The 25,921-nt window shown below is 43.7% G+C and overlaps 1 protein-coding gene across 3 annotated transcripts in view; it reads right to left on the bottom strand.

The window, feature by feature from the left end:
- Nucleotides 1-2,800: 2,800 nt before the first annotated feature.
- HS6ST3 (heparan sulfate 6-O-sulfotransferase 3) overlaps nt 2,801-25,921 on the bottom strand; it is a 648,416-nt gene continuing 625,295 nt past the window's right edge. The window contains exons 2-3 of one of the 3 annotated variants that reach the window (XR_009559710.1): nt 4,444-9,682; nt 2,801-4,090 (exon numbers count right to left, since the gene is read on the bottom strand). Coding sequence is in view for 1 of the 3 variants with exons in the window: in XM_030856883.2 (XP_030712743.1) it covers nt 8,974-9,682 (709 nt within the window). In the remaining 2 variants the exon portion in view is untranslated. Of the gene's footprint in view, nt 9,683-25,921 lie in introns of all 3 variants that reach the window. The other 2 variants (XR_009559711.1, XM_030856883.2) reach the window with 2 other exon arrangements.

The following is a 25,921-nucleotide window of genomic DNA, read 5'->3' as shown; positions in this document are numbered from 1 at the left end:
CTGTAAAATAGATAGCTAGTCGGAAGCAGCTGCATAGCACAGGGAGATCAGCTCAGTGCTTTGTGACCACCTAGAGGGGTGGGATAGGGAGGGTGGGAGGGAGGGAGACGCAAGAGGGAAGAGATATGGGGATATATGTATATGTATAACTGATTCACTTTGTTATACAGCAGAAACTAACACGCCATTGTAAAGCAGTTATACTCCAATACAGATGCTTAGAAAAAAAAAAAAGAAAATTAAGATTAAAAATTCAAGCATAAATGTAAGATTAATAACTGACAACAAACATTAAAAGTGGAAAGGTAAAGTAAAATATATAAAATACATGTGTAAGTAGGAAAATAAATATATTATTGAAGGGAATGAATACAAACAGGTTTTGGAGGAGATAAGCAAACAGAGGGCAAATTCCCTCTGAATAGAAAAGGAGTGAAAGTTAATTGTGAAAATCTGGAGGCTCAAAATAGAAAATGTGATGAAGGGCCGAATAATGGAGAAGCAGTAGAAGCACAGACTCAAAGGAGATTTCAACACTTAAAAGCAGACTCGTTTCTAGAAGCTTGACAGACTGAGCCAGCACAGATTCCTCTTACATCTACAAACAAGTAGAAACGTTGGATCAAATATGCCAAAATAACCTTCCAAAACATAGCTGAGCTCAAAAGATAGGAAGTCTGCAGGTGGCAGAACAAAGAAGAAACACAGCAGAAGGCTGCGGAGGCTAAAACTCGGGGGTCCGTGGCAAGTCTAGGTCCCCGGAGAGCAGAGTCCATGGTAAGATGTGTGTCAAAGCCTGACTGAGGTCACACCTGTGGGGAGAAAGGGCCACAGGATGGGTTGGAAGCAGCCCGTGAACTGAGATGCTTTGCAGTGCTGTCCTCAGCTGAGCCTACAGGGCGTTCTGGAGCTGAGATGTCGCCAGTCAAAAGACCTGACCTTTAGCTCCACAGAAGAGTCATTCTATATGACCTGTTCCCAAAAGGTGGCATGACCCTGGGGGAGGGCAGGTCCTTGAGAGACTCAGCTGGGAGCTGTCAGCCTGCCGCCAGCACCCCCAGCATCTTGGGGAACGAGAGCTTCACTCCAGGGCCAGGAGGGTGGTTTTGGAGACATGCATATAATTTCCTTTGATGCTATGGATAATTTTTATTTATTTCTTTTATTAACCATTCATTTAGCTCCATCTATATAATTTTGACAATCTTGAATAATTTTTCTTTCCGAGTTCTTGGGAAGATACAATCAAGTGGCCCACTGTCCTCTCGCCAATGGGTGTACAATGACACTTAAATCGATGCCACTTATGCACAAATATATTCACTTCAGTGTTATTTACATTAGTGGAAAAATTGAAAATGAGCAGAATGCCCGCAAATATGGGAATGATAAAATTATATGCAGCTATTAAAATTACGTTTTCAAAGAATGGGTACTAAGATGTTAACCTATGTATTTACATCGCACAGATTGTATGATTCTCATTTTCTAAAACATTTGTTATTTTAAATGTTATTCTAATTGCTGATGCATAAAAAATAGGAAAGAAAATAGATCGAAATAATGTCAGAGTTCGGCTCTACAATTTATGGACATTTCAATGCGTTGTATTTCCCAAATTATCTAAGATCATATATTACTTTATAATCATAAAAAACAAGTTGTTTATAAAATAAAGAAATAATTATGCTGAATTAGACTCCATTAATTTGCAAATATATATTTGATAGGAAAAGTGATCTCTGAGAGTGAAACAGTACTATATTGTGAGCAGATTTTCAATAGTATTTTTGACATTTTTTTCAGTCTTATTTTCAACGATATTTTCAAGGTGAATGAGAGAAAGAAGTAAATCTTGAGTATTCCTCAGTCCTACTCTAACTTGTGTGAGGATTTTCTTGGAAAAGTCCCCCATATGTCTCCATGTGTGTGTGTGTGCGTGTGTGTATTTAACTTCTGCTGTCTTTTGGAGCCTTTCGTAAGACGACTCCAAGTGCACTAAAGTCAAGTTCCCTTTGCGTATGATTCTCACTAGATAGAGGAACGTGGTCGAATGACATTTTTCTAAGGCTCCAAATCTCACTAACCCACAAGCAAGGAAGGAATCCGCAGTTCCCGCTTTCACAGAACAAAAAGAAAATGATAAATTGTTTCAATCAAGGGATTTTTGAATGAACGAACTTCTCTCCTAGAAGTTAATTTTGTTTCTTTGCTTGTATTATAGGAGCTAGTCATTAAAAACAATCTGCAAACCATGCACACTGAAACTGTGGAGAGACCCATATTAGATTTCATTATTGCTTGTGTTTTCTTCCTCTCTGTCTCTCTCTCTCTGCCTTTCCTCCCTTCCTCTTTCCTCCTTTCTGTTACCTTGAATTCCAAACTCCTTTCCTCTAATTCCTGTTGTTTTCTTCCATCACTCTTAAATCGTTTCCCCCTCATCATCTCCAGGTTGTTTCCTGCATTTCACAGTGAATTTCCTTGTGCCGGGTGGGCAGTGACCAAGGAGACTCACTGAGAACCATGGTTTTAGAAGCTCATGTGTTTGAGAGCCTGTGAAATCCTGCCTGGCCTCAGAGATTTGAAATTGCTTCAATCTATATTTTCTCTGTCTTTTATGCTTTTAAAGTTTCACATCCAATATGCTTTTAAAGTTTCACATTTTTATCCAAAGCATGGATTCTGAGAATTTGACAAAGCTGATCCCCTGTCTGCAATTTCCATAAATCCCTTAAAGTATTTAACCCGCTCTTCTCCTTTTGTAAAAAATGTCTAACAAAATCACAGGGGAAAACAGTCGTTCTCGACATCACAACAGTTTAATACATTAACTTGTTCATTAAATTGTGCTTCACATCAATGGGAATCCTCAGTTCTACAAACTATCATCTTTAAACAGCAATAAAGGTTGATAATGTCACAATACAATCTCTGAGTACCCAAGTTCATACATATTATGGCACAGAAACAAAAAGAAATATCTCTTAGGAGAAATCATTTACTATCTATTGGATAACTATCTTTACGTCTAAAATGGGGCACCAGATAAAAGTCCAGATGCTTCTTTCCAGATGCTTTTTCATTCTGGATACGTTAAATGAAAACTGATGCAAGCAAAACCCAGAAAGTACTTCTGGGGAGGGAGGTGGGGAGAAGAAAGGAAAAAAAAATGACAAGTTGGTGGAAGACAAATGTGACAATGACTAAATCATACACATTCTGCTCCCTCAGACAGTTTTCCCCAGCAAGAACTGAAGCTTCTCAGCACTGACATCTGGCCCTTTGATGAATTCCCACAGTGCAACAGAACGTGCAACCACAGAGGTTCCACTTAATGTGCCGAAGGATGACAGTTGCAGTCTCGTCCATAAACGACTCAGCACAGGCTCAAGAAACATCTGTGCTTCTGTGTTCTCAGATCCATAGTTTTGTTAGATGACCTCGAGTCCTGGCTTGGAAGTTCAGGGGCTTTTGTCTTGCAGATGTTGCTGGTGTTCATAGCGAGGCCAGTCCTCAGGAAATCTCAGCACCTCTCCAGGGTAGGTTGGTTCTGTAGATGTGTTGTGAAGATGGGTCCATGTGCATTCTGGTTACAAAACACACAGGTCTCAGAACCCGCCCACTTGCCCAGAAGGGTTAATTCAAAGTTTTATGGAGTTCGTTCAGATGCGTCCAGCTGAATGTGGTGAGGGAAAGCAGGCTTACGTCCAGTAGCGATGGAGGGAGGGGGTTAGAAGAAAAGCCGAAAGTGCTTTGGAGAAAGAACCGTTGCATGCTTCCCAGAGGTGGCACTATTGGGTAGAGTCGGCAGACTCAGCCAGCCCCAATACCCACCTGCAGGCTTTCAGCTGGAGCTCTGCTGACCGGTGGACGTATAGTAACTATGGAAAAGAAAAACCTTAGAGACACAGCTGTGATCAGATCACAGTGCTCTGCCTAAGTCTGCCCCAGCTTTCTCTTTGCTCCAACTCCAATTCAGTCCCTAAAACCATCGCAATGCTCTGGTCCTGTCTCACGAGCCTCATGCCTTTTCCTGCTGTTTTCAGTGGCCCAAAGAATCAGTCCACATGGCTCCAGACTGCCCTTGACCCTGAGGATAGAAACTACATTAAGTTACTTTTCTGTGTTTCCATATTCCCTGGCACTTACTTAATTCCTTATCTTTCCACCTTTGAAAGACCTGCCCCCTTTTAGAAGGGCTACTTTCCTCCACAGTTACCCCTACTCTCCCAAACCCCACCTCTGCATGATCCCATCCTACGGGCGATGCATCTCAGCTAGAGGTCAGGGATGGAGAGGAATCAGATGAAACCTCTCTGCGAAGATGTTAGCTCATGACGACTTAAAGCATTTCCTTTCCCGGGCAAATGTGCAAAGGGACTCATTTAACACCAAATAAAATCAAGAACCCAAACAGTATGTTGCTGATAAAATTCCACGGACCTGGGGAAGAAGTAGAGAAGAAGGGAGATTTTTTGAGCAGGAGTTCTAGTGATCTCCCATGAAGCTTCTCTATTCAGGCTGCAGGTGCTTGAGTGGTCGTGCTTCGAGATATCCCTGCAACACTGTCCATCTCTTGGACATTTCACTCCTAATAAGAGGGTCTCTCCCTGGAGGCAGGGGGTTGAGAGCCAACTCTACCCCCCTCCTTAGCACTTTCTAAGTCGCTGCAGCTCCATGAGAAGGTCAGAGAAGATATAAATCAATAAAGATTTAGATTTCATATTCTTGCTATTCTCGATCCCAATACTGATGATGAGTATGAAGTAGTAGAAAATATGAAGTCAGAAGACTGGGGCTCTGAGCACCTGTCTTGTTAGTAAGCTAGACGCTTTAGGAAATCGTTCATCATCCCTGAATCTCCACGTCAAACTGTTGAATGGGATTAATGAATAGAGGTCCTATTTTACATGCAAGAATGTAGTAAAGATCAAATGAGATACTAGATGTAGAAATGTTTTGAAAAGCATTAAATACTATACAAAGTTACAAATTTCAATCTTAGCCTTTGCAAAATAGATGACGAAATAGATGACATTGGAAAGCACTTGAAATATTTTTCAATTTCCTTTTGTGTCAGAGACTGATAGTTTTGATCAGTATTAATTTTCACATTGTTTCTTTAATAACAGAACCCTTCTATGTATCAAGGCACATAGCAACCAATAATGATGACATTTCCTGGCCTTGTTTGCAGCTAGATGTATCTAATGGCTAGGTTCTAGCCAACGAGATGTGACTGGAACTGATATGTACAACTTCTCTCCACTTCCTCTCGGCTGTCTTAAATAAAATTGAGATGGCAGGAACTGCAGTAGCCATGTCGGACCTTGAGCTGGAAGCTGCACGTTAGTATGAAAGAGCAATGAGAGGGCCTGGGATTCTGGTAAGATCACACACGAGACCAGTTTGTCTTTAAAGCAAGCAATTGCTTCAATCTTTTGAAGTCACTATTATTTTGAGTTTCTCTGTTAAAGCAGCCAAGTAGGAATCCTACTTAATGGCCTTGTATTTATTTTTTAATGATCTTTGCTCACCTCCTTGCTAGGTCTATCTGGTAGATCTTCTCCCCCATATTCATATGACCTCCAGTCAGACTTTTGAACAAGTCCTTATATTTCAAACCCTTGATCAAACCATTTCTGACACAGTTACCTCCTTTAGAGGATAAGGAACAGATTTTTATAATTTTTAATAACATACGTGATAACCTTAACTGTTGCCTAACACTGATTGCTCATGTTAGCAATTATTAGAAAGAGCATTCAAATAATTCTCAGGGCAGGTTTTCTCTATTTGTCAGAAGTAGGTTGCCAAAAAGTTAAAAGGAGACAGAATATATAGTATGTACCTCAGACCTTAATAATAATTTAAACACACACACACACAGACATCTTATCCCAGTGTGGTTACTGGAGTTGCCATTGCCAGAGGAGGAAAGGAAGGTCTATCTGGGAATTGTAGGAGCTGGTAGGACACGGAACTTAGGGATGATTGATTGACTGATTGATTGATTGCCTCTTCTTGGCTTTTAACACGAATGTATCTGGAATCGCTTTGGTTTGGGGTCTTAAGGCTGCTGGCTTCCCATGGTTAGGCCCAGAGGCCTCCTGCTGGCTGATATCCCTTCCCTGAGCTGAGCATCACTTGGCATGTAGGTGTGCAGCTGACTTTCAGAGAACAAACTGCGTCCCCACCTCTTCGTTTTTATCAACATAGGACCCCAGGGAGAGGATGAGTGTGCTGCTTTAGAATGAAATGATACGAGGGAGGAAGCTCGTGTCTGTCTTTTTAATTTGCTCAGCACTGGCCTCGGGCCAATACAAAGAGAAGGTTTCTCCTCTGAACATCCTGATATCGGGTCTCCAGTGGAGCCCCATACATCACACCTTCAGCAGCAAGGCCGAGGAAAGCCTTTCGATATAAATCCCGAGGCGCCTAAGGAACGGCGTGAAGTTAGCAGAGGCGGCCGCCAAGTCTCAGCTATGCATGAATTCCCTGCCAAAAATGGAAAGTGAGTTTAAAGGAAACAGTCTAAACGCTTTCTAACTTGTTTTGATTTTCCACATGACAAAACACTGGATTGTTACTGTGCACGTGTGTATGCATGTGTGTGTATTCGTGTGTCTGTTTCACAGTGACAGTCAGAACGGTAATGTGCAGCCCTGCCGTTCTAAGCAGCATTAGATCCTAGCATGGAAATGGGAAGACAGAGAAAAGGCTGATCGTGAACCCCAGCTGCAACCCTCCTTCCCCCACTACCTTAGGAACAAGGCATCAGGAAGGGAAACGCTAATCCTCTGTGAGCCTCATCTCTACCAACTAACAAGCGATAGTTACTCGGCCCCTTTAACTCACCCCATCTACGGCTCAAAAAGTACAATTGCCTATGACGTCATCAGTGTCTCACCTCCTTGATGGGTCAGTGATTTGGAAGGGGCTGGACTCACCCAAGGCGACACGGCTCTGGGTCCCTGCTGGCTTGGTGCTGTCACAGCCACATGGGTTAGAGACAACCCCTTCTGGGCAAGAACAGGTGGCTTCTAGCATGATTGGCAGGAAGCTTTTATCCCATATGGAAAACATGATGGAGAAAAAAAAGAGCTTGCCCTTTGCAGTCTGCCAGACGTAGCTCACAACCTTGAGGAAGCTATTTATTGTCTGTGGGCTCACTTTCCTCACCTAATCGGGACTAATACGATCTACCTTCTTGTGACTAGATCTGAGGTATAAAAAGGGTCTCCCAAAGTTTCTGGCACAAGGGAGGCCCCAGGGATGCCTTTTCCCCCAAGACAGAGGAAGCCAAGGGTCGGGTAAGAAGTATCTAAGCCTCTTCTCCAGATCTCTCTTTGATGGAGATGCTGGGCTCCCCTCTGTGCAGGCGAGCACTCCGTGAACGCTTGTGAGTTGATTAACTCTCAACCCCAGAGAGAGTATTCTGGAGGCTGAGACGAGGCTTATGTAAAGCTGGCTTAAACATCAAACATGTTAGATATCAATGAAATAGGCTTTTCAATCTCATTTAGGGGTTTCACTCATTTTGCCTTCAGCTCCTTGAAGGGATTGATCAGATCAACCTGTTCTGAAACTTTCTGCTCACTCTGATCTCCTACCAAATGCTGGGCAAGGATTTTCTATTCCCTCTGCCATAGGCCTCCCCTTATTACTCGAAAATTTTGTGTTATTGTAGTTGCGACTGGGAAAAGGTGAGCGTAAGAAGCGCTTAAGCAATGCAGCACATTTTCCGGTCCTGTTGTAGCCACACTCTCACAGCAGATAGAGATCATGTGAGGAGAAAGTGTTATCAGGCCAGAGATATTCGAGCTATCGTGAGGTAGAGTCTTTCTAAACTCCTGGGATAACCACTCCACTGTGTTCCACGTCTCATGGCCTAAATCAGTTATTTTTTAATTTAGTGATCTTGACTATATTTTGTATACATGCTAGCTGAGTTCCTATTCTTCAGGCCACATTCTTTTTAAACGTCTTTTCCTCTGTGACAGCAGTGTTTCAAACGTGGTGGTCCTGTACCAAAGAAGATGACTGCTCCACAGAGGTCAAACTCTGAAAGAGTCCTTAGAAAACTAAGGCTCTGTAGCCAGATTGGAAATGCTAGACATGTAGTTATCCTCCTGCTTTCCCTGCCCCCGTTAATTTATCATTCATTCCTTACGCTGAAAATAAAAATTGGTAAATGGTGATCTCCATAGGCATTCGTTAATAAGCACGTTTTCTCCCGAATGCCCCTACCGATGTTCATTTCTCTGAGGCATGCCTGTCCTGAATCTACTAGCCTTTCCTTTAAAGATGGGGAAGGAAGCATGGCTCAGGGCTAAGATGCAGGGGATGTGAGTCTCCAGTGATGGTCAGTAGCAGGGTAATCTTGTTGAAAAACAACCGTAACAACAAAACATGTTTACACTACTTATGATTTAACCCACATTCAAATAGAGTCCAAAGATGACAGCCAAGTGCCAAGAGAGAGTTGGCGTTAAACCTCATCTAAAGGCTGAGAAAGCCTTCTCTTCCTCTCTCTTTAAACAGCAGTATTTCCATTAAAGAGGCAGTACGAACAGATCAGTTTCAGCAGAACATCCAAGCCATAATTTGGCTTTTCACGTGTGCCTTGGTGGGTTCCAGTTGCCCAAACTATAACCTATGCCACCGCCGCAAAAATAAAAGATCCCAAGGGCTCTTTCCTTTTTGGTGCTTCTCCCCTTGACCTTCTAAAGCGGTCTATTATTGGATGCATTCCTACCCTACTTAACATCACAGACTGAAAAACGTCAGGAGAAAAAGAAGACGACGGATCATCTCCAGCTGGATAAAGGTGAAGACAAAGAGGAAGCAGGGGACCCAATCAAGCCACCTACAGCCAGCCAGACGTCCTCAGCATGGTCCCACATTCTCCAAGGTAGGGCAGTGCCCCGGTTAATGCTCCCCCTCCCGTGGAGAGGAGGGGAGGGCAGGGGGTCACCATCTCACCACCTGGCTGTTGTAGTCCTCCGTGACTGCCCCCTCTGGGTTCCCGTCCTGCCTGGGCCACCGGCGGCCCCTGTGCTCCCGCTGCAGCCTCCGCTCCCCGCGCCTCTTTTGCCGGTCCCTCTGGCGCTCCAGCTGCTTGGTACGGTGGTAGCGCTGCTGGAAGAGATCCTTCGCGTACGCGTACAGCTGCACGTCCAAGAAGTTGAGCTCCTCGATGCGCTGGCGGGCGCCCTCGTTGATCTCCACGTTGGAAGCCCGCGTGACGTTGAACTGCGTGAAGGGGGAGATGAACTTGAGGTTGAATGTCCTCTCAAAGAGAAATTGCGTCTTCCGCTGGAACTCCGTGAGCCCGAAGAAAGCCATGTTCTTCAGGTTGCTCTTGGCGCTCTGCAGCAGGATGGCGTTCCTCTCGCTCTCGTTCATGAAAGTCAAGTTGTAGCAGCCCACCAGGCTGAGGTCGGCCAGCATGCGCACCTGGCGGTTGTTAGCCAGGTTGTAGGTGCAATCCATGAATTCCCGTAGGCTGACCCCAGACCAGTCGTCCCCGGGGTAGCAGGTAGGCAGCTCATCGGGGGTGGGGCTCCTCCCATCGCACACGTGGAGGGAGGTTTTCCACGTGGCCCCTCTCTGGACGTGTTTCCACTCGCTCAGGTACCGGGACACCGGATCCCGCAACATGGTGATGTAATAGAAATTCCTGGAAGAGATTAGACGAAGAGCGTCAGTCCGCCGTAACTATAACCCTGGGACCCCGCGCCTCTGTAGCGTCTGTATCAGCACTGACTCAATGGGTTTTTCTGCCAGATGGTCACGTGAGAATATCTGCCTGGATTTGCACCTGTCGGGCCATGTTCCCCTATGTGCATGTTTCTACAATACAAACACGCATGAATCGGTTTTCAGTACTATTTGCTGGGTTTTTTCTTTCTGCTCCAGGGTGGGGAGGGGCGGGGTTGGGAGAATCGATCAGCAATAATTCATTCAGCAATCATTCACTGTTCAATCGCTACCAGCAATAACGACACCTTACATTAAGAGAACACGCCACGTTTGTTGAACTTTATCACCCATCTGATATTTTATTTGATCCTTAAAAGGAACCTTTGTAGTAGACACGGGGGACTATTTGATAGGGAAACAGTGCAAGGGGGTTAGGATGATTTCCCCAAAGTCATGTGACTAGAAAGAGCAAAGCTGGAAGCCAAGTCTCCTTAATCTTTCCTGTTCACAGGGGTGTTCTGGGTTAAGAGGTGGGTGGGGTAGGGGAAGGATGTGTTGCGTGTAGAGACTAATATTTACCGAGCAGTTACTGTGTGCTAGAAACTGGGCTGGGTACTTCATGGATACTGGCACAGATCACCTTCAACAGAACTTTGTAAAATGGGTTTTATCATGACTTTTTTAAAAAAAGCTGAGAACACAGAGACTGAGAAAGGTGAAACCTACAGCCCAAGATCCTGGAGCAAATTAATACTTGATGCAATAAAATTTAGGCCTATTTGATTTCAAAGCTTCTGTGCTTTCCTAGGCACCATATTGATATTTTAAAAACAAAAATGTAACTAATATTTATTGAATGCCTACGAATTGTCAGGTGTGGTGGTTATTATAATCACAGGTCTCGTCTCATCTAATGGCATCTATTGGAACATTGAGAAGAGATACATTTTATAAATGGCTAGCTTCAGAATGATCAGGTAAAGATTAGGGCACCACTGGCTCAAAAGGGCAAGAGAGGTGTGAAGAGGCCAGAAGAGATGTGGAAAAGTCGACAGATAAAGACACAGCAGTATACATGTGTTAGCACACGGTATTTGTTTTTCTCTTTCTGACTTACTTCACTCTGTATGACAGACTCTAGGTCCATCCACCTCACTACAAATGACTCAATTTCGTTTCTTTTTATGGCTGAGTACTATTCCATTGTACATATGTGCCACATTTTCTTTATCCATTTGTCTGTCAATGGACACTTAGGTTGCTTCCATGTCCTGGCTATTGTAAATAGAGCTGCAATGAACATTGTGGTACATGACTCTTTTTGAATTATAGTTTTCTCAGGGTATATGCCCAGTAGTGGGATTGCTGGGCCATATGGTAGTTCTATTTTTAGTTTTTTAAGGAACCTCCATACTGTTCTCCGTAGTGGCTGTATCAATTTACATTCCCACCAACAGTGCAGGAATGTTCCCTTTTCTCCACACCCTCTCCAGCATTTATTGTTTGTAGATTTTTTGATAATGGCCGTTCTGACTGGTGTGAGGTGATACCTCATTATGCTAGCACATATATATGGAATCTAAAAAAAAAAAATGGTTCTGAAGAACCCAGGGGCAGGACAGGAATAAAGATGCAGACGTAGAGAATGGACTTGAGGACACGGGGAGGGGGAAGGGTAAGCTGGGACGAAGTGAGAGAGTGGCATGGACATATATACACTACCAAATGTAAAATAGATAGCTAGTGGGAAGCAGCTGCATAGCACAGGGAGATCAGCTCGGTGCTTTGTGACCGCCTGGAGGGGTGGGTTAGGGAGGGTGGGAGGGAGACGCAAGAGGGAAGGGATATGGGGATATATGTGTACGTATAGCTGATTCACTTTGTTATACAGCAGCAACTAACACAACAATGTAAAGCAATTATACTCCAATAAAGATGTTTTTTTTTTTTAAAAAAAGACACAGCAGTAGGCGTTAGAGGAAAGTAAACATTGATTCCAAGTAAGGAAAATCTTTCTCGTCATTTGAGCAGCCACCAATGGAATGGGCTGCCCACCCCACCTTTATCACCAGGGGTGACACTCAGGGTGCCCCTGGGCAGACGAAAACTGTGCCACCAGGGAAGCCCCAGACAGATTTTTGAATGCTCAAATAAGATCACAGATGGGGGGGGCTTCCCTGGTGGTGCAGTGGTTGAGAGTCCGCCTGCCGATGCAGGGGACGCGGGTTTGTGCCCCGGTCCGGGAAGATCCCACATGCCGCGGAGCGGCTGGGCCCGTGAGCCATGGCCGCTGAGCCTGCGCGTCCGGAGCCTGTGCTCCGCAACGGGAGAGGCCACGACAGTGAGGGGCCCGCGTACCGCAGGGAAAACAAAAAAGATCACAGATGGGAAATCTGTAAGTTCCCTTGTTAATTGGACAAAACGGAAAACACAAAAGAGGATTTAAATAAGAAAGATGATGACTATCGATCGATAAGACTCAACCCCATTTATGTGTCTCAAATTCAGACATAATCCAGATTTTTAAAATAATCATAAGAGCTGGAGGATTTTAGGGCTGGGAATTATAACAGTCTGTGACATAAAGGGTTAACTGGAACTTGCTGCTGGAACCTGAGAGGCTTTGGTTTCACTTGGGAAAATTAACTGGCCATACAGTTCCCTGTGCTTTCTTTGCATTGGACCCCACATGGTCTCAAAGCTAACTGAAACTAGCTTACACTTTAAAATGATCTTGGTTTCAAATTTAACTTTATTCAAGGTAACACTGCATTTAACAAAGACTAGTTAAGTGGTAGAGTGCTGTTTACATGAGTAAAATAAGCCCCAAATGTCTGCAAGTTCTACTAGCCAAATAGGACAGAAGTCCATTTGTAACGAAAACAAACTCTGACATCAAGACACAAAAATGGACTAGGGCAACATTCATATTGATGAAGTACAAAGTTGTCCCATCTCATGGTTCTGGAACCAAGTGCCTAATGGCATTTGGGTATTGCTTTAGTCAGACATATTCTCATGTATGTTTTATTTGTTTGTCTCCATCTTGCAAAGCAGTCAAAATGGAAAGCTAGAATAATAGTAAAAAGAAACTAGGGTTGAAGAACACCTAATTATTGAAGAAGAAAACACAATTTGATTCATTAAAAGCATTTTTTCTCATCTCTATTTTTTTCTCTACTTTCATTTGCTCCTCTACTATCAGACAGAAAACTGCAAAAGTCATTGATGAAATGATGTCTACCTCCAGGCCACACGCCCAACCTTCACTGTGTACAATCTTCACTCCAGTTTCATGACTCTCTTCCCTGCTCCCTAACAACGGAAACTCATTTTCTTCTGCTCCCATAACTCCCAATTTAGTTTCTAAGAAAATTCTTTTTCTTTTTTTTTAGAAAATACAAACTATTTTATTAAAAAAATTTTTATTTTACATTGGGTTATAGTTGATTAACAGTGTTGTGTTAGTTTCAGGTATACGGCAAAGTGATCCAGTTATACATATACCTGTGTCTATTCTTTTTCAAATTCTTTTCCCATTTAGGTAATTATAGAATATTGAACAAAGTTCCCTGTGCTATACAGTCCTTGTTGATTATCTGTTTTGAATACAGCAGTGTGTACATGTCAATCCCAAACTTCCAATCTATCCCAAACTAAGGAAAATTCTTAAAATACTCTGAAATCTGCAACTTTCCTTTTCAAACGTTAATTGTTCAACAGCACAATGGAGGGTAAAACAGAGACCAGAGAAGAAGGAGAAGCAGCTCCCAAGCAAAGGCCATGTGGCCACATACAGAGGCTCTCATCAACACCCGTCCCCTTTTTTTTTTTTTTTTGCGGTACGCGGGCCTCTCGCCGCTGCGGCCCCTCCCGCCGCGGAGCACAGGCTCCGGACGCGCAGGCCCAGCGGCCATGGCTCACGGGCCCAGCCGCTCTGCGGCATGTGGGATCCTCCCAGACCGGGGCACGAACCCGTGTCCCCTGCATCAGCAGGCGGACTCCCAACCACTGCACCACCGGGGAAGCCCAACACCCGTCCCTTTTAACTCAAACTCCTAAGCTGAGGCAGAGTCTCATCTGTTCCAACACTTGTCCTGGCAGTTAAACTTTCCCCAGCTTTTGGAAACATTAATAAGCAAACTATTATTTCCTCCTTTCATCCATCCATTCACTCACCTGGTAATTCTCCAAACATTGATTGAGCCCCTGGTATTTGCCACACACTGGGGCTAGGCAGTGGGGACCCCGAGATCACTAAGACACTGTCCTCGAGGAGATCTCAGGCACCCAGTGATTCTGGTAAAGTGGGAGAAATGCTAACCAACAAGTTAAGGGACTGTTCTGCGTGGACCTGAACGATCCCAAAGACGATAACTTTTTCTGTCTCAGGGACAGCGTGCTGACAGCACATCTTCCATTTGCCACCAGCTTCATTGAGAGTTTGGGCGAATTCATTTACGAATGTCTGAAACACAATTACAACTCTTTAGAATTGTTATTCTTGTGGCCTCAGGGTAATGATGGCAAAGCCCTGCGTACTCAGGGGCATTAGGGGACGGGGCACCTTGGGTAGTTCAATGATTATTTTGTTTTGTTTTGTTTTGTTTTCGGTACGCGGGCCTCCCGCCGCTGCGGCCTCTCCCGCCGCGGAGCACAGGCTCCAGACACACAGGCTCAGCGGTCATGGCTCACGGGCCCAGCCGCTCTGCGGCACGTGGGATCCTCCCGGACCGGGGCACGAACCCGTGTGCCCTGCATCGGCAGGCGGACTCTCAACCACTGTGCCACCAGGGAAGCCCAGTTCAATAATTATTTTAACTGATGATTATCATAGGGACCATCATGGCTTACAAAAGCACAAACACACGGAACACACTTTTCAGTCTCTTGCTCTGCAGTAAGGTAATCCTATTAAAAAATTCTAAACACAGCACAAGGACATGACTGCCTTCCCTCAGTCTTTGCCTTTTCCTTCACTCATCTGCATCCTGCTCGTCTTTCCTGGCCCAGCTCAAGCCTCATTTCCATCTCCTCTGACCTTTCTGGCCTCGAGGATTTACTGCATCACTTACTGTGCTTTTAATGTGCAGTAATGAAAGTCTTGGTCACATCTACCCTTTAAGTTCCTCTTTGACCACTGGACCTTAGGCCTGGTGTCCCATGACACCTCCACAAATCCTGCTCTCTGCAGGCATTCAATAAACGATGCTGCGGAAAAGAAGTGACCTTCATACGAGATAAGTGTATTTTAATGACTAAGGTTAATATTGCCTTTGATAAATAGACCCTTCTTTTCTCCCCTAAAAACTAATCTGACATTATTTTTGAATGTCCAAAATGTGTGAAAAGAATAAAAATGCATATAATCTTCTAATACATCCATCATTCGATTGTGATGGTTGATAGGCAAAGAGAGAGAGAGAGAGAGGGAGAGACAGTCAATACAGAATTTGGGTAAAAAGCAGAATATTTCATACACCAGATAATTAATAGAAATGAGTTTTTTTAATGTTAAACTTAGTAGTTTTCTTCCCCTCTGCTTCAAGAACCTGTATTTCCACAAGCAGTTTATTGTATAATTGCTCATTTCTTTAATTAGCAAGTCATTTAATTAACACATGCTTATTGAGGGTTTGTTGTATGTAAGGAGCTGCTCTAGGAAATGTGGAGAATAAAAAAAAAATAGAACGTACTCAAGTATTGTAGGTGTAAAAGTGGTAGATTAGAAAAAGAGGCATGGATTAGCAAGTCATGGAGGTAAGCAGTAGACAAATAATATTTAAGAGAATATTTCAGAAGGTACAGAGAGCAGAGTGGCCTAATGAGACCAGGAAGTTCATGTTGTGCATTTCACTGAAGGTTTGGTCAATAAATGAATGAATGAAAAGAGGGACATAAGCTAGAACAGGAGGCTGAGGCTCAATTGTCATGGGCCCTACATGCACCTGTGAATTGCTAAAATAGGAAAAGTGTTGATTTAGGAAGACGCACGGAGCAACAGAGTTTGGGATGGATAAAAGTAGGCAGAGACCAGGACAGACATTGGACAGCCATGGTGAGAGGCCAGCAGGGAAGAACCCAGAACCGTGGGTACTGATGAGAAAGAATCAGAACTGAAGAACTATCACACACCCAACCTTCACCGTTTGTTCCTCTTCCTCAGCTTTCTCTAAACTACCTTTTCCTCCTCCGTATTCCCTTCCTCCTTCTATCTAATCCTTCCCTTTCAATTCTGTGATGTAAAACAGGCCGTGCTGGTATGCGCATCATAGAAGCCCCTGGAATCACTGTGCCTGTGGTGATTAAAAGATATTCACTTCCATGAGGCTATGACATGCCTGTCCAGTGAGAACATATTTGAAGGAAGCTACAAGATGCCAGGTTCACAAGGAGGGTTAATAAGTATATTCCTTCCACCACCAGCTTACCTCTTGTAAAATCAAGTAACACAGTTAACATCTCCACAATCCACAGTTCGAAGCCTTCCTAAAAACCAGTTCAACTAGAAACTCCTCCCATCAGCCTCCTTTGATGTCCTCAGCAGAAGGGATCCTCTCCCTCATCCCCACCTGCTGAAACATGTACCGCTCATGCTTTTATCTTCATTCCGGGACCAGTGAATATCTCATCCCTTGAACTGGCGTTATGTCTTACTCATCCTTCAGCCTCCAGAGCATATGATACATCACCTTGTACATCATGGATGTTCAGTTGTCCAATGTTCATGGAATTAAAAAATAGATACATTTTATCAGCCACTGTTTTAGGAATTCTCATGGTCATTGTCCCCGGGAAACTTCTGTTGGTGCCTTAGCCAACAGAATTAGCCCAGGCTAATGATTTCCCTTAGCCTAGACCTTGTGAAATGTATAGGAAATAATCTTTCCTCCTTCCTCTTGCCCTGCAGACTTTGAGATGAGTTTTCTCTACATATAATCAAGTTTTGCCAAAGTTCAGCATCTCACAAAAGAACACCACGAGTGACTGTAAGGTGGCCTTGGGGGCATCTGAAGGAGCTCTTTGGTCCTCACCAGGGAGTAGGCACAGACAACCAGTCCATCTTAAACTCAAGCTGATGTGTGCATTTTTAAAAAGTGAAACTTAGCTCTCCCTCCACCCTGCTGTATTGTGTGCAGGAGTCATTTTCCAAATTCTCAGAATGGAATTAATTTCTTGACTCTCTTTAGAGCTGCACACTCATTATGGGCTGCCCATTCTTCATTATCTCAGTAGAGTATTATCTGCACTATTCTGTATCTGATAGGGGGAATCACGGCACTTAGAGCTTGGCAATCAGACTGCCCTGTGACAGAGCGATGAAAGGGCCTTTTATTAGAGCCTTGAAAACAAATTAAGGAATTTAAGAATGATGTTCTAAGCAAATGGGAAATTGGGGACGATGATTGTTAAGTGTTGTAATAAAGAACTTTCGGGGGCTGACAATGGTGTGTGTCAGAGCAATTGGTCCCAAGGATGTCGGGCATTGTGATGAGAAAATGGAAACATTCACATGTTCTTATCTTACTTCATCCAGAAACCCTGCATCCCCTACCAAGCTGCCCTCGTCACCTCCTCCCTGACAGTGACTGACTTACAAAGCAGCCAGACCCTTTTGACTAAGGCATGTTTTATCTTACTTATTACCCAGAGATCTTGACACTTTTCAGTTGGTAAGATATTGGGGAGAGGAAAGCCCATTGTGCTTCCCTCAGGAGGGGAGGGGCTCTGCATCCCTTTTCTTCCCTGTGTACCTGGTAACATTAAAGGGAGAATACTTTGGTTGTAGCTGGTCTTTTTTTTTAAATCATTAATCCCCACCCCTAAACCCCAGTGACAATTAATGCAACACACTGTCATTATGGAAAGTATGAGCAATGCAGAACCGTAAAAAAAGAAGAAGATGAAAATTACTTATAATTACTTCAATTGGATATAACCACAGTTAAATATCTATTTCTTTCTTTTACAGATTTGAGATCATACTGTACGTTATATTTTTAACATGTATTTTAAACTAAAAAATACAAGGAGGATATATTTTCTATTTTATTTAATGTTCTTCCTTAAGAGCATACTATTCCAATTATGGATGTCCCGGAATCTATGTGACCCATCTCCCAGTTTTGGACAATTTAGCTGATTCTGTTTGCAGTGGGGGCTACTATAAACAATAATCTGATGAATCATCCTAAACCATAAGTATTTGTGCAGTGACTAAATTGCTAGGAACAGAATTTCTGAGCCGAGAGAATTGCCCTCATTTCATCATTACAATGCCGAAATATAGCCGACCACGGTCAGTATAGGTGAAGACAGGGCCCTTCCATGAGGTCTGACCTCTCCGGGTGCCAGGAAACAAGTCTACTTGAAAGTCAAGGGAAGGTCATGAAACAGGCTCCTGGCTCTCCCTCCTCCCAGCTGGACCAGGAAGATGCCCTGTTCAGATCATGAGCCTAAGATGGATATTCCAGGACAGCCAGGCGGGGTTTGTGACGTGGTGGTGAGGAAACATACTTTCTAAAAGATTTATTTCACACTTAATGAGTAGCTGGAATATCAAATTAGAGGCTAAACATTTGTGGAATCAAATCCCACTCATCAACACTGCAGCTATATTAAAGCCGACATCTAGATCAGAAAGAGGGAAGTGCATCACCTGATGATGTTCAGGGCCGGTCCTCACAGAAACAGCCTCTTGAGATGGAGCTTTTCTGCAAGTCTAGGTATCAGCTAACTTTAATAATGGGAAGCTGCACATGTTACTAAACCAACCACACAAAAGCAAGAAATAGAGGTTTCCGGACGATACTGGTCATTTCTCCATGAGGATCAGTCCACCCCCCAAATTCCCCAGAGGAAGAAGTGGTATTTATCAATAAGATAACATTTTAAATCTTGTCACATTGCTTCTTAATATTGACACAAATCCTAGGGGCCTCAGACTCACAGAAATGCCATGATTTTCGTTGTCATGTTTGCTTTCAGTTTCCCCCAAGTGGCTGCTACAAGAATAAATTTCAGGAAATGCATGTTCCAGGGACGTGTTTCTGCTAGCTTGCTGAGCACAGTTCCTCCCAGTACAGCTTCAAATGTGCCAGGGAGGGTCCTGCTCTCATGCATTATTCAGGGACTTCTGTGATTATTTGGTTCAGAGGCGCCCTGCTTTGCGTTGCCGCGCTGGGACTTGGGCACGAGGACGTTTCCAGGCGCTCTGCTCTGCAAAGCTGTGGTTTATGCATGCGGGCATCCACCTGAAGCCTGGAGCCGCCCCAGAGTGAGATAAGGCCTAATTCAATCTCACTCACAGCTCTACTCCCAGCCAGGCAAAGCAGAACACCAGATAGTACACTCAGATTGTGTTATTAGGCCGCGCGTGTTCAGTCGTGCTCGCTCTTTAGCTAATTTCTCAGGCGCTGCTTTTCGGGAATGTGAGAATTGCAGGGTAGAAGCGAGGAGGTGGGTGTCTTCATTGCCATTGTTTTGTAGTAGCCAAGTTGGAAAGGAAAAGTAGTCAATCAGGACATTCAAGGACAAGGCACATGTTTTGACATTTAGGTTTATACCTGGCAGCTTTGATACAGGTGTTCCTAAAACATCACAAAACTGAAAAATAAATCTTCTGTGCCCAGATTTTGCCATATTCTTCCATGAGAGATTCTTTTGGGTTAGGATTTTCCTAGATTCTGCTCTCAGGACTGGGCAATCATTTTAGCATATTCAACAAAATACTTAAGAGATTCCCCACCTGATTCCATCCCTTGCCAGTTCTCAAAGAAAGAGTGCCTTGAAGGTCATCCCCAAGCAATGATTAAAAGCAAGCTAACTTAAAATACAGAAAGTTCCGTGTGAAAGAAAAATGGATATTAATAGCAATAATAATAATGGCTAACATTTATTGAGTACCTACTGTGTCCAAGTACAGTTCTAAATGCTTTAGGTATTAAAACAAAAATGGAAATTTTTATTGAATTTTTAAATTCAGTGTATCTATTGAAAGAAAAATTGGTACTAATAGCAATAATAATAATGGCTAACATTTACTGAGTGCATACTATGTCCAAGTACAGTTCTAAGTACTTCCACTAATCAATTTGGTCATCAAAATAACCCTTTGAGTTACACAGGCTTTTAGATGATATCTGAAATTTCACAAAGTGATGAGAGTTCCCACAGTCTCTTCCATCATCTTGTAAGTGGCAGGCTGTCTTAGAGATACTTTGCGACTTACTGCTGCAGGGGTCCAGGCTTTGGTTGAAGTCAAAGCTCCGGAAGCAAAATAAGCAACTCAGAGTGAGGGATTTGTGTTTGCCTGTGGGTCGATGGGAGCGAGGCAGCACATGGCAGGGGCTGGGGAGGCAGGCGTACCTGTCCCCTCTCAGGGTCAGAGGCTCTCTTAGATGCTTAGAACTTGGCAAAAGTCCTAAACACAGTTTTCCTGAGCTCCCTCACAACTACATAACAAATTCACACTTGAGGGAAGGGTGTTAGAGACAAGTGGGAATTACTGCAGTTCCATGCGTTTTTAACACTCCCAGGTAACCTGGAAGCCCAAAGCTGCAGTCGTATCAGGACAGTAAAGGGTATCAGGACAGTAAAGGGTGGTTAGAAATAGCGATGCAAGGGAATCCAGATACAGCCAAACCTCACGCAACGCCATCATTCTGTTCCTGGTTTTAAAATAGGTCTTTTTAAACACAATGCTACAAAGACTCAGAACTGTGTCCCAGAAAGGTTACTGGATCCTGAAGTTGGCTGTTCTGATGCCTTTATTCAGGAAGAGAAGATTCGAGGAAAATGCAAGTCAAGCTCTACCATTCGAACGGAGCATGAACACAAAATTTCAGACATGTTGGGAGCATCACCTAAGGCGCTGTGGAAGGAAAATAAGTTTAAAGTTAGAAAGATCTGGTTTCTATGTCAGGTCCATCTCACGTTTGGGGTGAGCTGGTTAGCTTATATGACCTCTGGGGGCCTTAGTTTCCTCATCTAAATAGCCAGGGTATAAATGCTTACTTCATAGGGTTGTGGGACTTAATGACTAAACTAATGACCATAAAGGGTCCAGCAGTAGCTGAGAAGCAGACTCTCAGCATAGTGCACACCCTCCACTTCAAAAATTTCCCTTTCTCGGGCGTCCCTGGTGGCGCAGTGGTTGAGAGTCCGCCTGCCGATGCAGGGGACGAGGGTTCGTGCCCCGGTCTGGGAAGATCCCACGTGCCGCAGAGTGGCTGGGCCCGTGAGCCATGGCCACTGAGCCTGCGTGTCCGGAGCCTGTGCTACGCAATGGGAGAGGCCACGACAGTGAGAGGCCCGCGTACCGCCAAAAAAAAAAAAAAAAATTTCCCTTTTTCCATGAATGTCAGAGCCTCAGAAACTACCCAATACAGTGAAATTTTAAATATTGAACAAGCTGTGTTAATAATTAAAAAAAACAGCTGATAGCGCTTTTCTATTTGTATAACATACTTATGGTTTTCAAAACACTTTCCTCATCCATTATTTCACTTGGTTCTCAGTACAAAATCATATCAGAGGCAGAATTTACAGATGAAGGAACTGATGCTCACAGATATGAAAGGATGTTCCTGAGATCAAACAACTAGTGAAGCTGAGACTTTCCTTTTTCTTCTTCAGCTACTAGACTAGCTTATTTGTTTATCTAAAAATACCTGTTGATTATGTATTTGATGCCAAACACTATGTTAGATTCTCGGGGTGTAACGGTGCACAAGACACAGCCTGATCGCAAGAGCTGACTGTGGAGTCGTCTTATTTTGCCCAAATGTAGTTAAGAGTTAGAAAGAAAACATGTCATGAGCTCATTATTCTACATTTGGGGTTTCACTGGTTTGTACATTAGCTCATTTTCTCCTTGAAACCCACTGAAAAGGGGGACCCAGAAGAAATAGCCAGAAATGCCAAGACATGGATACACCCTCAGGTAGCATTTAAAGTTGTGGAAGATAATCATTCTGAAATAGCAAGCTCGTGCTTCTACAGAGGCAGTGCTGTGCACTTCAATCTGGAGGCCCTAATACCTGGTGGTCTGCCCTTTTGTGGTACCACAGCCATTGGTGATCATCCGTTAGAGGACTGCAAATGGTGACAGTCAGAATATCCTTTCTTCTTCAGTTTTCAGCTGCCACGCTTCTATGAAGACAAACTTCCCCCATTAACTATCTGATACTCCAAGGCAGATGAATGTTTGACTCGTTCTATGTACTGGTTTTCAAAATAACAGTTTGCTTTCCTAGAATCCTCCGAAGGGGTTTTTGTCAAGGTTGGTTTGTTTGTTTGTTTTAATATCATTACGAGCTCATGCATCTAAACATATAGAATGAGTTTCAATACACTGCAGTCATTATTCAATACATTCAATACATTATCCCTACTGATGTTCAAATTATCTAATTTTGGGCCAGTAGGAGCTTATTTAGATGGAACCTTGGTCCTTCTGATGCAATCCTTGTAGATTTATGCATATTCTTCTTATTATTATTTTTTCTTTTGTGGTACACGGGCCTCTCACTGTTGTGGCCTCTCCCATTGCGGAGCACAGGCTCCAGACGCGCAAGCTCAGCGCCCATGGCTCACGGGCCCAGCTGCTCTGCGGCACGTGGGATCTTCCCGGACCGGGGCACGAACCCATGTCCCCTGCATCAGCAGGCAGACTCTCAACTGCTGCACCACCAGGGAAGCCCGATTTATGCATATTCTTAAAGGATCTTGCCCAAAAGATCAAGAAAGATGGTGTTAGAGCTTGAAATTTTCTTCAGTTCCTGAAGAATAAAGTGATTCCTTGGCCAGTGTTACCTGCACACCACAGTCTTCTTTTTCACTCCTACAAAGCCACGTAACTGCAGTTTGTGCTAATTACACCTGTGCATCGAAGGGGAAATAGACTAGACACCATCTTTAACTTTCATAGGTTCTATCGAGGCCCAAACACCAGAGGTTTTCCCTTTCATTTTTCCTTTTCTTTTTCTTCTTAAGCTCACATGCATGACATTTTCCTTGGTGGTAGGAATAAAAGGCAGGGCTAGTGATTCATCTGTGACCAGATGCCAATGCCACTCCACAAACTAATCTAGGAGAAACCAAATTATGCTGGAAGTAACTCGGAGCCCTAATCAGGTTCTCTCCAAAATCCACTTATTCACAATAAGAGCCCGAGTTCCTTCCAGAAGCCCAGCTTACCACATGGACACTCAATGACATCTTTCAGCTGCAGTGGGTTCCGAAGTACAGCTGTAATTCTGCCTAATTAATAATGCAATGACAGAAATTTAGAAAAATATATGCACCATAGTTTAAATCTCCCAGAAAAGAAAATCAATCGGTTCTGTCTCAACTTTGCCTTGGGTGTTCCCTTCGCCAATTCAAGTGTGGAGCACAGTGACCTGAAGTTGCAAATATTTTTCTTGAGGCGTGATTGAAGCATCAGAGAAATAATAGCTTTCAGTATTCACAGAGATTTTAAAACACTCAAACAAGGATACTTATTTTCCCACTTTCCTCTGCTATATGTAAATCAGAGATAATAAGCTTTAAGATGTTCAAAATAATGTAGCTTGGGGCTGTGCTAGAGATGGCATCTCCCTTTGGGCGATCAATACCTGGATTAAAAATAAAGAGGAGGGGCTTCCCTGGGGCTTCCCTGGTGGCGCAGCGGTTGAGAGTCCGCCTGCCGATGCAGGGGACACGGGTTCGTGCCCCCCGGTGCGGGAAGATCCCACCTGCCGCGGAGCGGCTGGGCCCGTGAGCCATGGCCACTGAGCCTGCGCGTCCGGAGCCTGTGCTCCGCAACGGGAGAGGCCACAAGAGTGAGAGGCCCGCGTACCGCAAAAAAGTAAAATAAATAAAATAAAGAGGAGGCATCCCTTAAGAAATGGAATAATGCAACTGCAATTCCCTTGTTTTGTGAACTTTCCCAAACATGTCCCCTCTGCATTTATTATTTCTCTTGGTGATAAGAATCTAAGTTTAATAATCATAAAAGAGAAGTAGCCTGTCCTTTTAAAATTGACACCAGCTACCATCTCTGAGTCCTCCACTGAAATGATGTGGAATATGCTGATGTTAATCTAAAATTTAAAAAATTCAAAACCCTAAAGCAAGCAAACAAATGTAACCGAGAAGAAAGGGGAAAAAATGAACAGAAACGGCAACAAAAAACCAGCTCAAAGCTTCTTTTCATCTGTTTTCAGGTTAGGTTTATGCTAACCACAAGGGGGACCTCAAAACTTTCCAAGCACAAGGTAAGAGCAAGAGCTGTTTTCCTAGTAATTAATTTCCACCAATCAATATTACTCATTAATGTACATTACAGAGACAAGCTATCGACTTCTGACACTTTACACTCAAGTTAAAGAGACTTTCTTATAAAAATTCTAGGTGCCCCGCAGTGATCGTAAGTCAAAACCAAAATGAGTTGCACCTGTGATTTCCTGCGTCTGCTCTAGCATAAAAATTTCCAACACTGCAAATTTCATCAAAGGTTAAAACTGAATCTGAAGCACTATGTATAGAATGGAATGCATTGACCTCCAATGGATTTTAAAGGCTATTCTGCCTCCTTCTGTCACATCACGCACCCCCAGAACAGCCATGGAGGCTGACACACAGAAGTTCAAATGCAGACCCTCTCTTGGGGCAGAAGTTAAAATGCAGACCCTCTCTTGGGGCAGTGGGAAGTTGCTGGAGCCTTTAGCTCTGGAGGTTTTCAACTCACGCTGAGAGCTTGATGGTGTTGACGGTGTTTACAGCCTGCACCACAAAAGACACTTGGAAGAAAGAAGGGATTTTAATTTTCTGTTCAAGCTAGAAGATAGGGCAGAATAGTATAGGATATATAATAGATAGTGCTGCCCACAGGCAGAATGGAAGGTTTCAGCAATTAAGGACAGACTGGAAACGTAGCTTTCTCCAAAGCTCCAGCAGAAGACAGAATACCACCTGTCACCCCCTACCACAGGGAAACTACGGGAACAGAAGCACTCCCAGAACATTCCATCAGGTTAGCTAGCTATCAAAATCACCTTGTACAAACCCAGAAAGCCCCTCTGAGCTTTGACATGAAATGACTCTTTGCTGACTGCCTTTTCTCTAATGGTAAAATAATCCCAAAGAAAGGTAAGGATTGCTAACCCTTCTGTTGTCATAGGGCAGGAGTGCTCCCGTGGAATTGCGGGGATGTGGTCTTTCTTTTAGACAGCTCGCTGTCCTGGACCTCAGCACCAGGGGGAGGGCTGAGGAAGACGAGGGACACCGGCTCGGGCAGTGCAATTGTCACTCCTGATCAGAGTCCCCATACATCATGCTCTCACATTCACTCATTTCTGAAATTAAGAATTAGCATAGAGTAAACTCCTGGTTCAGAAAGGTCAGTGTTCTGCCTCTGACTCAGGCACCCGGGAGAGGTGTTCTGGAAAATGAAGTTCTCTCTTACGACACCCTACCCTGCTTGACACGTGCCCCCAGTACAAATGGAACCCAACCTTGGTGCAAACTGCGTGGATGTTTAACTTACAGTTTTAGAGCTGGTGCTTCCCCAAGTTTAATTTTCCATTTGAAAAGCAGTAGTCCCTCTTAATGTGCCTTAATCTTTCTTTTCTGAGAATTTCAAAGGGCGCCTTCTAGGAAGCATCGTGTTGTTTTCAGATCTAATCCAGACTTCCGCTTAGATTCTTCCTCTTCGATACTCTGCAAGTTACTTTTGTGCTTTCCCGCATTCATCCCATCTGCCCCATATACTTTTGCTCATTCGTGTACCCCTGGAATAGTGCCCTTCTAGTGGGACAACACTTGTTAAAGCATTCCGGCCATGACCTGGGATTTACGTTTAATCTAGGGATTCTGTGCACAGACAAGAGCCCTCAGCTGGGTCCTGACTCAGAGTCCTGCCCTGCCAGAAGGGCAGGTAGGACTGAGGTAGACCCTATGGAGGAGGGGGCATCAAGCATCGAGCAGGTAGAAACATCCAGATCCTTAACAAATCACGGGGCATTTTGGTTTTGGACAAAGCACATCTAGTCAAGTTTATATACGTATCTTTGAAATACATTTTGATTTGTGTGCTTAAAATAACTCAAATAAAGAGAAGGAATTTCCCACCTCTAAAAGGAAGCCAAAAAATGTTATAGGCTGCATGTTTGTGTCCCCCCCCCCCAAATTCATATGTTGAAACCCTAACTCGTAATGGATGGTATTAGGA

The sequence above is a fragment of the Globicephala melas genome, chromosome 18 (genome assembly GCF_963455315.2).
Source record: "Globicephala melas chromosome 18, mGloMel1.2, whole genome shotgun sequence".
Classification (NCBI taxonomy): Eukaryota; Metazoa; Chordata; class Mammalia; order Artiodactyla; family Delphinidae; genus Globicephala; species Globicephala melas.
Note: the sequence above shows the minus strand (reverse complement) of the source record. Positions and strands in the feature narration are given on the sequence as shown.